This window comes from Salvelinus sp. IW2-2015, linkage group LG13 (assembly GCF_002910315.2).
Source record: "Salvelinus sp. IW2-2015 linkage group LG13, ASM291031v2, whole genome shotgun sequence".
Classification (NCBI taxonomy): domain Eukaryota; kingdom Metazoa; phylum Chordata; class Actinopteri; order Salmoniformes; family Salmonidae; genus Salvelinus; species Salvelinus sp. IW2-2015.
Window position 1 is genome coordinate 19933459 of NC_036853.1, and position 17177 is coordinate 19950635.

At 43.4% G+C, this 17177-nt stretch overlaps 1 protein-coding gene across 3 annotated transcripts; it reads left to right on the plus strand.

The window, feature by feature from the left end:
• The first annotated feature begins 265 nt into the window (after positions 1–265).
• Positions 266–16803, plus strand: LOC111972263 (glycosaminoglycan xylosylkinase). Of its 3 annotated transcripts, XM_023999214.2 has the most exons (10): positions 266–501; positions 8347–8434; positions 12097–12426; positions 12521–12768; positions 12951–13037; positions 13156–13265; positions 13459–13630; positions 15161–15352; positions 16136–16195; positions 16313–16803. In XM_023999214.2, the coding sequence occupies exons 3-10, from the start codon at positions 12298–12300 to the stop codon at positions 16542–16544; spliced, it is 1230 nt and encodes a 409-aa protein (XP_023854982.1). In that variant the 5' UTR covers positions 266–501; positions 8347–8434; positions 12097–12297; the 3' UTR covers positions 16545–16803. The 3 variants fall into 3 exon arrangements, with proteins under 3 accessions (XP_023854982.1, XP_023854981.1, XP_023854983.1); XM_023999213.2 differs by lacking the exon at positions 8347–8434; XM_023999215.2 differs by lacking the exons at positions 266–501; positions 8347–8434 and adding an exon at positions 11885–11989.
• Positions 16804–17177: the final 374 nt, after the last annotated feature.

Consider the following 17177-nt stretch of genomic DNA (forward strand, 5'->3'; position numbering starts at 1 on the left):
ACACCACCATGCACACACACAGACCTCTCTTCAACCCAGTGTGCAGGATATATTGAACTGGAACCATTTTTACTGGGAGACTCTCCCTAGAGAAGTATGCCTATGTCTAGGTCCATATCGAAATGAAGGTAATGCAGTGACGTGCATTACTTATGTGATAAATGCATAGCGATGACTGCTTAATTATAATACAACAGCGCTGCCTGGTGTCTAAATCGAAACCTGACATTAATAAACCCCATTATGTTGAATACATTGTCTACAATTAAATAGGTCCTGGTCTCTTTAAGATTTAGGTGGCGGTGTGCTTGAGGAAATGTTTCGGAAGTGTAAACGCTAAGGTAGGAGGAATCGAAGGAAAGGAGAGCAAAGGGATGGAGAAATTATCCCTTTTTGACAGCCTATTGGTGAATACACAGTTCCACACAAAATACCAAGAACACCCTGACTGGTGCATTGTCGTCGTTTGACATCCAGTAACGTTAGCGGTAATCGTGAAAGGTAAGCCATTTATTAGACTTACCAACTAGCTAAAGGCACATCGTTACAATTAACGTTGGCAAGCTAGCTAGCCTATATTCATACATTTTTGATAACGACTAATGTTAGTTTACTCGCTAGGTACTGTAGGTACAGTACTAGCTAGCTCGTCAGCAATCTACGCAAGCTTTGATGTGGAAAATATCGATGCAGTTCGTTAGCTAGGTACAGTAGCTACGTTAGTACTGTAAGTTGCTGCATTGCTGGAGCTTGCTAACGTTAGTTAGATGCTCTCGAGAACCCAAGCCATGAAAGGTAGTTAACGTCTAGTATGGGCTACGTTGCTAGCTACAGAGTATATGTCTACCTAGCTGTGGGCCAGTTTCTAAACCATACTGTAACGTTATTGTCTTTGTGTGGGCCTTTGCTATTTCCAACCAACCAACCAGCTAGCTAGAAGGCTAGCAATGTTGTTGGTCCCATGAAAGACCGATTGTGTGGAAGGCAGCTCGAGTCATTCCTGCCTGCGTGGCCACCGCTAGACAGATGTTTAACTTAGCCAGTTAACGTTAATTTACGGGTTGTCCTCAGTTACTGGTATGCCTTTTTCATTCATTTTCAACAAGACAGTTTCATGTGAACCAGAATCTGGCACAGGAGGCGTTGATATGGCGAATCATATCAATGTCTTCTGATCTGTAAAACCAGATTCTGGTTCAGTTTCATGTGTATGTATGTGGGTCATTTTTGGGCTCGGGTAATATTTCAGTCCCTCTGACTTTATTTCAAGTATTGGGTCACCAAAATGAAATGTTAAAAGATGTTGTATATAAATGGAAATGTCCAGCATAATGAATGGAAATAAATATAGCATTAATTTAAACTTTTATAAAAAATATTTCTTTTTACTTGGGAAATMAATATTAAAATGTGCACATAATTAATTACTTTTGCCATTAATGCAAACTTGTTTTTGTTGCGAAAGTATAATTGAATAAAATCACACAATTTTCCCTCAGTCTACACTCAACCCCATCACACCAACTAAACCAACCAAAGTCCACCCTTATGCGCCGTCATTAACAGGAAGTGACATCATTCCACTTTTTTTTTTTTTTTTTTTTAACACCTTGATTTAACCAGGTAGGTCAGTTGAGAACAAGTTCTCATTTACAACTGCTACCTGGTCAAGATAAAGCAAAGTGACAAAAAACAACAGAGTTACACAGGATGAACAAAAGTACAGTCAATAACACAATCTATATACTGTGTGTGCAAATGGAGTAAGGCAATAAATAGGCCATAGTAATTCAAATTTAGCACAAGTTATAGATGTGCAGATGATGATGTGCAAGTAGAAATACTGGTGTGCAAAAAAAAACTAAAAAACAATATGGGGATGAGGTAGGTAGTTGGGTGGGCTATTTACAGATTGGCTATGTACAGCTGCAGTGATCGGTAAGCTGCTCAGATAGTTGATGCTTAAAGTTAGTGAGGGAGATATAAGTCTCCAACTTCAGCGATTTTTGCAATTCTTTCCAGTCATTGGCAGCAGAGAACTGGAAGGAAAGGCGGKTAAAGTGGGTGTTGGCTTTGGGGATGACCAGTGAGATATACCTGCTGGAGCGCTTGCTACGGGTGGGTGTTATGGTGACCAGTGAGCTGAGAAGGCAGAGCTTTACCTAGCAAAGACTTATAGATGACCTGGAGCCAGTGGGTCTGGCGACGATTATGTAGCGAGGGCCAGCCGACGAGAGCATACAGGTCGCAGTGGTTGTTGTTGTCAACTGCATGGTACAGAAACAGGCAAGTAATCACATTATTTTATTTCTGTATTTTGTTATTTTTTAAAGTCAGGTGGGGATCGTCGAGCTGACCAACTCAAACCCGTTACATGAAATAAAGATGGAAAACTAGTACTTTCAAAATGATACTTTAACCCATAAAGATATACAATCTATTAATTTCATGCACACCATCATATGGTCTCCTGTCCTTCACCACATGAGGAGCAGAGGCCATTTTGAACCAAAAAACTCAACCCCGTCACATGTTTCATTGTAACGGGGTTGTAAACCTGTGACAGCGTTGAGTTATTTACTTTATTTATGATGATTGCATCTAAACAAATTAATTATTCAATACATTATTTATATTCACTTATGAAACATGCTGTAATGTATTCCATGTGAACAAAAAAATATATTTTAAGGCAGTTGTTCCTTTAAGTCGCTCTAGATCCTAAATTACTCAAGGATTATAGTGTATACTTGTATATATTCGAAGAATCTTTGATTTAACGTTATCCATTGAAACATCTAGGGAATGATGGCACCCACATCAACAGCAGAAAGACAAAGGCAGTGTCGAGCACGTCAAAATGCTGACCCAGAAAAAAGGGAACAATACCTTGAGAGAGAGCGCGTCAGAGATGGAAAATAAATGTTAAGGCAGGGAAAAAGATCAGTGATTTCAGTAAGAGACCAGCATCAGAAGCGTAAACAGTGGAGAACAGCATACGTAAGAAGCAAGGAGAGGAAAGYAGCACTGAGGAACTTGACCACTCCTCCACAAAGTCCAGATCAGGTCATCACCCTTGCTCCTGGTGAGCTGATGTCAGCTGCCATTGTTCAACAAAGAAGGACCTACTCTGTGCATGCTTTAACACACAGCACTTCAGTTTCAGGCAGAAGGTCCTGGCTGCTCCAGAACAGCCAGCCAATGAGGAAAATCCCCAACCTGTGGACCAAATGCAGGTCTTCTTGAGCAGTGGTGTATAGTGGAATACGATGATGACCTTTATCCAGGCTTCATCCTCAGAACGGATACAAATGTGTGCAAGTGAAATGMATGCATCGTGTAGGACCTAACAGATTTTTCTGGCCTTCGAGACGACATCCACTGGTATCAGTTTGATGAAGTCCTTGAGATGATTCCACCACCACAGCGTGTGACATCCTGCCACGTAGAGGTTGAGAGAGACGTGTGGGCCAGAATGAGTGAARATGGTGCTCCTGAGAAGAAGGATAGTCATGCTGACACTCCTGCTGTAGTTACAGCTGTTCTCGCGTTCCAAATGCCCTTGGAAAATGTTCCTACAGTTTGATGACACGTTGAACTTTTCTGATGAAACCTGTTGAATGTTATTAATTACCCTAATGCCGGATGTTTTTATTTGTTTGGTTAATAAAACCCAGATTATTCTAAATATATCTAATGTCCTTGTTACATGGTTGAATACAATGAAATTAAATGTTTGGATGGATTTTRTTTTTTATATGGAAACCAATCTCTTCAACCCGTTACAGTATTCAACCCTGTCACCCTAGTCTCAACCCCGTCACATGACAATATGTTAAATAAAATGGCAAAGATTAATAAATATGAATTGAATGTTTTCTGAGCTCAGTCTGAAATGTTAAGGACAATCCCAAAAATATTAGATTTGTTAAAATTCTGAATTGAAAGTATTTTTTTATTTAAATGAGCCCACTGACACACAATGTGTCTTTCAGGGTTTAATATAGCAAAATTCTGTTATTTTACATTTAATATTATAATAATTTCATTGGTTTGGGGGACACATGAGCATTAGGTAAATGTTGATTTTATAACAAGTATCTTTTATAATCATATTCAGACAACTTCCATATTGTCTGACGGGGTTGAAGATAAATAGTGTCCATATCAGACAAAAATGGACAACAATAAAAGGGCTTTAATGCCTGAAGTGGGAATGTTTTCTTGAAGGTTTAATATGTACTTAATGTTGTGGGGGTGTTAAGAAAATGCATTTATTTTAGTAAAACATTTTAGTAAAACATTTTATATATATATATATATATATTACCCCAGCCCAAGAATGACCCATATGTTGGGCTTCCTAATTGAAGCTCACGAGAGTCCTTTTCATTTGAAGGAAACAAGATTGCTGTTGTTGATTATGCTTATTCCAGCTGACTGTCACACAAAAACCTGTTTTTGAAAAGTTTTTTGGGGCTATGGTGATTCTGACATTGACAGTGTCACTTTGACATATTATGGCAAGGACATGGTGCTCACGTCATTAGGTAGGGCAATCTGTCCTTTTTGAGTTGTGGAGAGCTCAAATAGTTGGATACAGTTGCAGTATGCTTATGTTACTGAAGATGGCATATCCATTGTTATACAGGCCAATTGATTTGCAGGTATTTTGCTTATTTGCCCCAAATATCACAACAACCCCCATCTATGGACATGAAATCTGATCAATATCTTCGTCCTGAAAACACCCATTACCTACCGATCAATACATCCATCTCAGCTGAGCCTGGCTTTACCCTTATTCATTATGACTCAAATTCCGTTTAATTACATTGAGCGCATTGAACATCGCCTTTAGCCTTGTGAGGAAGATTTTTCACTGTCTTTTTTACTGTTGTTTTTATTTCTTTACTTACCTATTGTTCACCTAATACCTTTTTTTGCACTGTTGGTTAGAGCCTGTAAGTAAGCATTTCACTGTAAGGTCTACACCTGTTGTATTCAGCGCACGTGACAAATAAACATTGATTTGAGATGGCCCTTTGCTGCCCAAATGTTCTGTCTTCGCAAATACGCCTCACACGCCATACAGTTTTGGAAACAATTGGAGCTTTCATATAAACTGGAAATAAATGTTCCAAATATAAAAGTTGCACCCGGCTATATTTTCAAGGACACAGCGTCCAACCAGTGTGCACTTCCTCCCCTCCAATTTCCGCTTCAAATGTCTCCGAGGAAGAATCTCAATTGGTTTCCTTTATCTCCTCGCCTCCTTCTCAAAATCCATTGGAGGAGGTCAGAGGGAAGAGAGAGAAAGCTAGGAATCAAGGAAACCAATTGAGATTCTCCCCAATGGGGTYTAACTGGGGAGGAAGTTTCAAACTTCATGTTTTTGAAAATTCTGCTGGATGCAACCAGGATGCAACTTTGCTAAACTGCGTACAGTAAGTATATCATTTGTATTTGAAGTATTATTTCTAGCTGATGTGAAAGTTAAATTCCAAAGGTTTCCAAAACCGTATCGCAAGGGAGGATTATTAACGTTCCGAAACGTTACAACTGAACATTCGTATTGTAGTTCATTGATCCAGCAGTCATCCATAMGGCTTTGATTGAGAACTCAAGGGCTGGCTAGCTATACACCCTTCAATTCTAGAGAGCTAAGCCTGACTGTATGAGAGTCTGAGAGAAGCCTAGCAAAACAATTTAACTCGTGTCCAGTTAGTCACGAAACGTGGCAATGCCTTCAATTGTGGAGGCAATGCCACACATATTTACATAGACAAGGGARGTTTGTTTTTTGTTCCTATCACGAATGTTGAATAAAATMATATTTGAACTTACTCTACCGATTGTCCATGGTGTTCCTTCAGCTGGTTGATATGAGACAATGAACACAGGAAATTATTATTAAACAGACTTCTAAATGGGGGTCTATGTGTTTTGCAATCAAGACAAAGTACACTAAACAYAAATATAAGGGTAGTGGATCAGAAAACCAGTCCGTATCTGGTGTGACCACCATTTGCCTCATGCAGCGCATCTCCTTTGCATGGAGTTAATCAGGRTGTTGATTGTGGCCTGTGGAATGTTGTCCCACTCTTCAATGACTGTGCGAAGTTGCGGGATATGGAACAATCTGCCGTTCACGTCAATCCAGAGCATCCCAAACATGCTCAATGGGTGACATGTCTGGTGAGTCTGCAGACCATGGAAGAACTGGGACATTTTCAGCTTCCAGGAATAGTGTACAGATCCTTGCGACATGTGGCGGTGCATTACCATACTGAAACATGAGGTGAAGGCAGCGGATGAATGGCACGACAATAGGCCTCAGGATCTAGTCACAGTATCTCTGTGCATTCAAATTGCCATCGATAAAATGCAATTGTGTTCGTTGTCCGTAGCTTAAGCCTGCCAAACCATAACCCCACCGCGGGGCACTCTGTTCACAACGTTGACATCTGCAAACCACTCGCCCACACACTCTTTCTGCCATTTCCCTGGTACAGTTGAAACCAGGTTTCATCAGTGAAGTGCACACTTCTCCAGCGCCATCGAAGGTGAGCATTTATCCACTGAAGTCAGTTATGACACTGAACTGCTGTCAGGTCAAGACCCTGGTGAGGACAATGAGCATGCAGATGAGCTTCACTGAGACGGTTTCTGACAGGTTGAGCAGACCTTTTTTGGTTGTGCAAACCCACAGTTTCATCAGCTAACCGGGTGGCTCGTCTCAGACCATCCCGCAGGTGACGAAGCCTGATGTGGAGATCCTGGGCTGGCATGGTTACACGTGGTCTGCCGTTGAGAGACTGGTTGGGCATACTGCCAAATTCTCTAAAACGACGTTGGAGGTGGCTTATGGTAGAGAAATGAACATTAATTTCTCTGGCAACAGCTGTTGTGTGTATACCAGTTCTGTTATACTCACAGACATTATTCAACCCGTTTTAGAAAGTTTTCTATCTAAATCTACCAATGATATGCATATCCTAGCTTCTGGGCCTGAGTAGCAGGCAGTTTACTTTGGGCACGCTTTTCATCTGGAAGTGAAAATACTGCCCCCTAGCCTGAAGTTAACTTCATTTCCACTGTAAAAAGCATCTAGACATTAGTTCCCCATGCTTCTATCTTAACATTTGGTTTGCAACAGGGGTTTGTACAAACATTGCCATCCTTTCTCCAGACATTTGCAACATAGTTTCAATATTGAAATTTGATCACACACAAAAATGTCAATAGAAACAGGTTCAACTAAATGAAATGCAGCTACTTTGCTGTTATTCTAGCTGCACGGTTTGACGTGACTGTGTTAGCTGTAGTTGGCTAGCTAGCATGCAAGGGATAAGAGCGTTGCCAGCCAGCATGGCTATGAAACATATAGAACGAACGACTGGGTCGCGTCCATAGATATATAATAAAAACACTTCACGACTGTCGAGTCTAACAACCTAACCGATAGAATGAACGGACATCTTTTGTCAGCCAGTCGGAATTACGAATCATCATTTTCATGGATATATAAAATCTAATTGTATTGGTCACATACACATATTTAGCAGATGTTATTGCGGGTGTATGGAAATTGTGTTCCTAGCTCCAACAGTGCAGTAGTATATAACAATTCACAGCAATGCACAAATCTAAAAGTAAAAGAATGGAATTAAGAAATAAATAAATATTAGGACGAGCAATGTTGGAGTGGCATTGATAGAATGAACGGCCAGCCGGCTTGGCTAGCAACCATAGATGTCGGGATAAGGCCTATATTTTCATTGAGGAATGAAATAGTAGCATATGAATACATTTATTTAAAAAATGTTTTTATTGAATTGCTAACCCGTTAATTGTACACAAGGTTGTACATAACTACTTTTTTTAGCATGGCTGTGCTGATCTACGGTACTCGGCAACCTCGTACCTATGACCGCAGCACAGCCGTGCTAAAAAAGTATTTTAGCACGCCCTCTCGTGTACAATTGCTAGTCGACACCGGTTAGGGTGTAGCACCGTGGCATGGTTATAGACATCAGGTGAAGTAGTTCCTGCTCCCAGGACTGCCGCACAGAGCAGCTTGTCTGTGATGGATTCKTCCCAGCCTCTCTCCCTTCTCTACAGTGCATCTCCCCACATGTGCCACAGGGCTTCTTTAGTGTACATTCACTGTCTTTGTGTCCCCATCCGCATCTGAGACACCTGTCCTTCTGTTGGACCCAGGAGGACCGCTGTGCAGTATTCAACTTGGAAAAGTCGGTGCAGTTATTTGAAGTAGTGATTCTTAGAATCACAAGGGGCAAAAAGGCTTAAACCTGTCATTAACCCTGGTCTGTCCTTTGTTAGGTCCACTAGGCTTATGCTCTACCGTGACCTGGTGCACACCAGAGAGAGAGAGGGTGGTGCTCTCTGCAGGCCTCTCCGTGGGGTAGAGGTCAGTGGATTTCCTAGCTACCTGCATTACTGCCTCTTTCCTCACCAGCCAATCAGCAAAGTCTGTGTGTGTATGTCTGTGGGCCTCCATCTTGCAGTATTCCCTTGGGAAAAGTGCTCAGCTAAGATATCCCGGTAGGCTGTCCACATGGGACCCACAAAGGAGCTTGTTTAGAATACCCACCAGGCCTCCCACTGATAAAGTCCTCCAGCACCTGGGCATCTCCCACTCTGATGGAGGGTGCATTCAGGATGGCAGACAACTCACCCTGTACCAGTTGTGGTTGACCATTTGCGCAGCTGCAAGGCTTACATGGCCCAGTGTTAAGGACACTACCTGTTTGTTAACTACCACTGCCTCTCCTCCAGTGGATCTATACAGGCATGTGGAGAGACTGTGGCAGATCGACACTCCTCTCTACAGAAATGAGAACCTTGTGACCTGCTCTAAACAAGACCATGGCAGTGGACATTCTTGAGGCTGAGACTGTTCGTGTGCCAGTGGGTGGTGTAGAGTTATGCCACCCCACTGCTGAGAAAAGGGGAGGCCCCCTGAGGCTCTGARGCCGCGCAGTACAGAGTGCCGCCTGGCTAAGGTCTCCACAGACTCCACCGCAGCGGATAGGGGCCTGGGAATGATATCCGGTGTGGGCTCAGTCTCTATAGCAGGCAGCTCCTGATGACRAGTGGGGGCTGGGATCATGATGTGTCCCTGCCCGGTCTCAGTAGCAACCGTTAGAGGAGAGGCGGCTTCCTGCTGCTGAACTGCATAAGACCGTCCTATATCCTCCACTGCAACCTGTCGGAGACGGATCCCCTGATTGGAGGAAGCCTGGGATCTGGTCTGTTGTTGCAATAGGCAAATCAGACCCTCTATACTCAATATTGGCAAAACATGCTTCCTGTACTCCATACAACATAGTCAGTGATGTCCACGGCGCTGCAACTCCCTGACACTCCCTGACACTGTTGGGGATGCAGCCCCACCTGGTGCCGAATACTATTCCACAGGTGGAGGTGACATCGCGGAAGCCCCTACCTGTCCCGGGGTGTAGGTATAATCCAAATGTGATGGCGCTGCGGCTCAAGGGGCATCACTGGCTGGGGGATAACTGGTAACATAGTCCCTCAAGGCCTCCTGCTCCGGACCACTCATGGGCTGGATGTCAGGTCCTCTGCAGGACCTCTGGAGGTTGCCATATATCATGTTCAGTAAYCCACACATTTGTGAGGTAGAACCTCCAGAATAAACAGGCCTGTGGCTTTACTGATACCTATCTCCTATTCGAGAGACAAGACAACCTCCAGAGTATTCCAAACAGATTACTTTATTGACCTATTACAGCTGGGTATAGGTCTAAAACAGAATAGAAACATGGAATGAAGCTATGATAAATACAATAACTACAATATACATGTAATGGATATAATAATGGAAGAAGTGGCACTGAATAGAATACTATGAATGGATGACAATAACGGGGAGTAACGGGACTGTATAAATACACAGGGAATGGCAGGCTATTACATAGTAACAAGCAATAAAAGCACTGTATGAAATGGATAACAAATAGATAATAGGAAGTACTGGCTAATTGTTACCGGCAATAATATAAGTAGCTATTAACACAATAGTAATGAGATGGAGAAACTAAGCAACACCAGCTATACTAGCACACAGTGCAATAAGAACAAATAATAAACTTAGATTCTTTCATGCAACCCAAACCCATGAATACAACCAAGCTCTCACAAGCAATTACACTGGGAAGGAAAAATACTATCTGAGAGGGGATTTACTTATACCCTTGTGAGAGCATGGTCTGGGCTGACTGTCCATTCACAAACCAGAAGCACTGCATCCTGMAGGTATGGGCAGGGATGAGGCACATGGCTACTCCCTGATTGGCTGGGCTGCAATCTAATGATCTCTCACATGTTGACTAAGAGGGGTAAGGATGGGTGAGACCTAGACAACACGGCACCAGCCAAATTAGGTAAACAGGTGGTAATTTAGCCTAACATCCTGGAGAGGGAATTCTTTACAATCAGCAATAGTTTTGGTAGTTTTGCTTTAAACAYTCAGTGTATATGGTCATTTTTAGAWACACAGGGTAAAATTGATCATTTCATAACGAGGAATCACTTTTGCGAGGCACACTGCATGGCCAAAGCGGGAGGAAAAAAGAAGCTCACTAAACTTCCAAACGGTCAAAACCATTTGATTTTGAAATGGGGGTGAKATCTAAAGTTATCCTATATGRTCATTGYCTATGTCACAGCTGAATTGTAAGTTGATAAATTAATATCTAAAACACATCTGCAACAATGACAAGTTCATTAGTGAGTGATGGTGATTTKTGTGAGATGTAGTGGGGTGGTAGATGTCTAGTCTCTCTTGATGGCTCAGGTCAGGTACCTACTTATAAACACAAATGTTAGTGCACTGAATTGTTTCAAACTGAACCGTATCGGAGCCCATGTATATAGATAGATACGTATCGAATCGTCTTGAAAGGGAAAGATAAAGATAAAATTGCATTCTATGGATCCCCCTACCAAAACCAAAAAAAGATCTGTTGTGCAGGCTGCTCTTTCTTTGCCCGATTACCCATCCACTTCGCCCGCTAAAATGAATGTATGTAGTGATAGAGCAGCAGTATTAGACTGAGTCGTCAGGCAATCTCCTTCTCCGTTAACTAACAAACGGCTCCCTTGTCTGAGGTAGCGCAAAATTATATAGAGATTTTTAAAATTACTATGGGATATCAGCACCCAAAGAATAGTATGCAGTTAAATAGGAAAATCAGGTACATGGTAAGCATTAAAGAATGTAAAAATGTCCAGGTACTGACTGATACTGAACAAAAATATAGACGCAACATATAAACACACAAAAGCTTATTTCTCTCACATTTTGTGCACATTTGTTTTACATCCRTGTTAGTGAGTATTTCTCCTATGCCAAGATACTCCATCCACCTGACAGGTGTGGCATTTCAAAAAGCTGATTAAACAGAACGATCATTACACAGGTGCACCTTGTGCTGGGGACAAAAGGCCACRCTAAAATGTTACATTTTGTCACAACACAATGCCACAGATGTCTCACGTTTTGAGGGAGAATGCATTTGGCATGCTGACTGCAGGAATGTCCACCAGAGCTGTTGCCAGAGAATTTAGTTAATTTCTCTACCATAAGCCGCCTCAAGTTGTTTTAGAGAATTTGGCACTGCATCTAACTGGCCTCACAACCGCAGACCACATGTAACCATGCCAGCCCAGGACCTCAGGGATGGATCCTTTACCCATTCTAAAGAAGAGAGTGCTAGAACAAACAGTAGGTTTGGTAGGGTTTGAGGTTGTCAGTAAAGGTGTGGTTTAAAACCCAGGTTGTGGAACCAGGAGTCAGTCAGGTTTGTCAGGTATGGGTGTGTCTAAGCCACAATGACGCATAAATAACTGCAATATGTTACTGAGCCCAATAATAGTACATTACTTTGTCATGCTCCTGCCTGGCAGGCCTGGGGCATCTAGGCTCCTGCTGTTTCTGTCTGTATGTCTGTCTACATTTTTGTATTTATAATCAAACTTATTTTGTATTTATATCAAACAGTTTTTCATCACTAATGTCCTCTCTGTCCTCCTCTACTTTCTCTACAGGGTGGTTGCTGATAAATTAGGGACCAGCGCTAGCTGTGGGTCTGGTGGTGAGACAGTGAGCCATACCTCCTGCCCCTCTGAAATAGTGTGTGTGAGAGAGAGGTGACTGGAGGGGGAGGCAGGTGCCATGCTCCAGGGGTGAGGCGGGGGAGAGAGACACACACACAGGGCTCAGGGGTGGTGGGTGAGGTTGCCAAGGAGATGAAGTTGAAACAGCGCGTGGTGTTGCTGGTTGCCGTGCTACTCCTGTTGGGGCTGGCCAAACTCTTTCTGCTGGATGGAGGAGAGGGGTCCGCAGCCAGTCGACGAGACCTCCGGGCCTTCCGCAAGGTACGGCTGTCTGTGTGCGTGTCAATGTTTATATCTGTGTGTGTACTGTGTGTGCGTACTTGTGAGCATTAAATGTGGAAGTCTGTGTTCCCAGATGGAGGCAGGCCTGTCTCTCTCACGCGGTGACCGGCTAACACACACCCTCCAGTCTCCATGGGAGGTGGCAAACCAATGGGTGGGCCCTAGGGAGGTGTACCCTGAGGAGACCCCCGAGCTGGCAGCCGTCCTCTCCGCGCTGGGCACTGCCCGAGTGGAGCGGGCAGATGTGGGCTACAAGGGCACCCAGCTCAAAGCTCTACTAGTACTGGACGGGGGGCAGAAGGTGGTCTTCAAACCCAAGAGGTGAGAGAGGTAGAATACACACACACACACACACACACACAGAGTCCTCTGGTTCTCTGCTGCGGAGTTGTATGGTTTTTGTTGGGTCAGATTAGGCACGGTGCTTTTATTCTGTGTCTTACGTAAGAGGATAACTCTCTCAATCACGCCCTCCCTCTCCATTTCTCTCGCTCTTTTTCCAGGTATAGTAGAGGCTATGTGGTAGAAGGAGAGCCTTATGCAGGTTATGACAGACACAACGCAGAGGTGGCAGCTTTTCACCTGGACAGGTACACACACACGTATCGGCCTAATGCATTAAAATATATACGTTTTAGTTTTGGCCATCTGGATACTGGTGTTGCTAGTGGTACGTGACTGTCTGTCCTGTGTATCTATCTGCTGTAGGATCCTGGGTTTCAGAAGAGCACCCCTAGTGGTCGGGAGGTTTGTCAACCTGAGGACTGAGATCAAACCTGTCGCTACGGACCAGCTACTCAGTACCTTTCTAATGCAGGGTGAGACACACACACACACACACACACTAGAGGGCTCTTTTCAGTCCCACCCATAATGTTTTCTTAGACGTACCACTCCCTATAAAGTTGATAAGATAACGTTGTGTGTCTGGGTTCAAGCAGCAGTGGGCTGGATCTCTCTCTAAATGGAAATGGTTAACCATTTTCTCTCTGGCCCTTCCTCTCTCTCCAGGTAATAATAGTTGTTTCTATGGGAAGTGTTACTACTGTAGAGAGAGTGAGCCGGCATGTGCGGAGGGAGAGAACATGGAGGGATCTTTAACTCTCTGGCTGCCAGATGTCTGGCCGCTCCAGAAACACAGACACCCCTGGGGACGCACCTACAGGGAGGGCAAACTGGCCAGGTAGGGGTGTGTGCATTTGTGCTTGCATGTTAAAGTCCTACTCACCTCATTTAATACCCAATTTACTTAACAAAAAATCTAAATAGGTGGTCCAGGTATCCTCATGACATGGCACAAGTTGCCTTGTCTTGTTCCTCAAGCAAGGGGGAGGCCAATGACATCAGACCAACTCCTTTTTTCTATTAAAAAAACACTATTTTGCTCAAAACATAGTTTTACCCTTAAGAGAAGTTAAATTGATTTACAGTAGTTGTTAAAAAAAATAAAAAAATAAAAAAAATGTTTTAAATGCCATGTCATAGAAGGGTCCAGACACCTCTTGTGATTTCAGTAGTTTGAGAAACTTACCCCAACAGCAAATCACTTCCTCATCGTCATTGTGTAGTATGGGGGCTTTGAAAAAACATGAACAAAGACAACAAAAAACATCAAAATACGTATTTTTTGGAACAACAAAGCTCTCAGTATAGTGATGCAGGTCTTTTAGATGTTGTACATATGAAATAGTGTCAGTCCACAACGTTGTATTCCATTTTGTTGTGACTCGAGTGATACCTCTAAATCCATTCTTCAGGTAACTGACAAAATACTGTGAGTAAATATACAAAGTATATTGGAAGCATGGGGTGCTTRCAAATAGGAAGTTCCGGACACTTGTGAATCTATGCCAAGGCGCATTGAAGCTGTRCTGGCAGCTTTTGGTGGCCCAACTCCTTGTTGAGACACTGTTGGTGTTTCCTTTATTTAGGCACCTGTAGCAGCAGGCTACATGGAGAATGGAACAGCTACATATGGGAAATGGCTCAAGTCGCACAAATGGAATATAACGTTGCTGTTAAAGTTCAGATTGGCACAATTTCATGTGAACAACATCTAAAGACCTGCTTTGCTGTTTCTAAAAGGACGTATTTGGAGTCTTTGTTCATGTTTTTTCAGGCCCCCATACTACACAACGACGAGGAGGAAGTGATTTGCTATTTGGGGTAATTTTCTCAAAAACAACTGAAATCACAAAAAAGGACACTTCTATAACATGCAATTTACATCCAAAATAGAGATTTGGTTGTAAAAATTAGCTTCTCCTTTAAATGTATCAATTGACCATTTCGGCACATAACATTTTGTCCAGTATTGCCATGCGTCACATGTTTTTTTGTTTGTATTATCTTTTACCAGATCTAATATGTTATATTCTCCCACAAACTTCAAAGTGTTTCCTTTCAAATGGTACCAAGAATATGCATATCCTTGCTTCAGCTCCTGAGCTACAGGCTGTTAGATGTCATTTTAGGCAAAATTGGGGGGAAAGGGGTCAGATTCTTTTTAAGAGGGCGTCAGGTAGCCTAGCGGTTAAGAGCGTTGGGCCAGTAACTGAAAGGTCGCTGGTTCAAATCCCCAAGTTGATTAGGTGAAAAATCTACCAATGTTTCTTATTGATCCTGTAAGTTGCTAAATTACAAAAATGTACTCTGCTTATACTTCTCTTTTAAACAGGAAAAGTAAAAAACGAAATGCTTTAACTGTGTGTAGGTGGGAGTATGATGAGAGCTACTGTGATGCGGTGAAGAAGATGCCTCCGTACGACGCCGGTCCCAGACTCCTGGACGTCATAGACACAGCCATCTTTGATTACCTCATCGGCAACGCCGACCGACATCACTACGAGAGTTTCCAAGACGACGGAGGAGCCAGCATGCTCATCCTGCTGGATAACGCAAAGAGGTGAAGAACACAAACACATCACTAAGTGTAAACACAAAGAAACTCTAGACATGCTGGCAACTCCTTTCACCTCTAACTCCATCCCCCAGTCCACTCCTCTTTTACCTCGGTCCCTGTTGATTGATCTGCTGAGCTAAGTGTGAAATAGAGTAGTGTTTCCCAACCCTGGTCCTCCAGAACCCCCAACAGCACACAGTTTCATTATAGCTCTGGACAAACACGCCTCATTCAGCACATGAGGGCTTGATGATTAAAATGACCAGATGAATCAGGTGTTACAATAAAATGTGTACTGTTGGGGGTACTGGAGGACCAGGGTTGGTAAACACTGTGCTAGAATGTGTGTTATGAAAGTGTGTCAGGGTTTAACTTGTCAAATCAAATTTTATTGGTCATATACACATATTTAGCTGATGTTTTGCGTGTGTAGCGAAATGCTTGTGTTCCTAGCTCCAACAGTTTAGTAATATCTAACAATACACAAATCTAAAAGTAAAAGAATGGAGTTAAGAAATATATAAATATTAGAACAAGCAATGTCGGAGTGGCATTGACTAAAATACAGTAGAATAGAATACAGTATATACAGATGAGTAAAGCAGTATGTAAACATTATTAAAAGTGACCGGTGATTCCATGGCTCTGTATATAGGGTAGCAGCCTCGAAGGTGTAGGGTTGAGTAACCGGGTGTTAGCCGGCTAGTGATGGCTATTTAACAGTATCATGGCCTTGAGATAGAAGCTGTCTTCAGATGCCTTACTATGGTGTTTTGTTGTTTGCAGTTTTGGGAATGCAGCTCTGGATGAAAGAAGCATTCTGGCCCCTCTATATCAGTGTTGCATGTGAGTAGACACACACACTGAAAATACCAACATTTCCTCAAAGGAATCACAACCCATTTCTAGTGTTTATGAACAGTTCTCTCTTACTCTCCCTCTATTCCTCCCTCCCGCCGTCAGGGTGCGTGTGTCTACGTGGAACAGGTTGAACCTGCTGAGAGCTGGGGCTCTGAGTTCAGCCCTAAGACAGGCCCTGACCTTTGACCCCATTAACCCTGTCCTGGCCGAGCCCCACCTGGCTGCCCTGGACAGACGGCTGTCTGGTGTCATAGRAACCATCCAGCAGTGTGTGGAGTCGCTGGGCCCCGACAACACACTGATAGAGGACCGCATGATCTTGCCACACCCTTAGAAAAGGTCAGGAGGGAGGGAGGAAGGAGAGAAAGGATAACCTGTCTCGCCTCGGGGGAGAGAGGGTTGAGCCATGGGAGGAGGAGCTGGATGATAAACCCCTCCTCTCATGGCCCCCCAGAAAGGAACAGGAAATGACCCCAGCAGCAGGAAGTGACTTGATAAAGGACTGGGTGTTGAGTCCTCTATAAAACTGTTCCCCTCCACACTAGGACCTACTGGATACCTAACTTTTCTCCTGACATCTCCTCTCCCACACACACACACACACACACACACACACACACACCTTCTGCCAAAACCTCTCTCTCCATCCAGTGTAAAGGAGGGAACCAAGGCCAAAGGACTCAACCCAAAGACTCAGGATAGCGGGTGGGGGGGGGGGGGGGTCGCTCACAGGTCAGTGGCGAGAGAGACTGGCTAACTGACCATGGGGGGGGCAGGAGGGGGATTTTGGGGTCAGTCTGATTGTGACTGACAGACAGATGTGGCTGTATCCAAAATGGCATCCAATTCCCTGTATAGTGCAGAAGGCTCCAAAAGTAGTGCACTGTATAGAGGGAATTGTCTGCCATTTCACATCTGCTCCATGTGAGCTGTCTGACCAGTGACTAGGGATGCTATTCCACTAGTT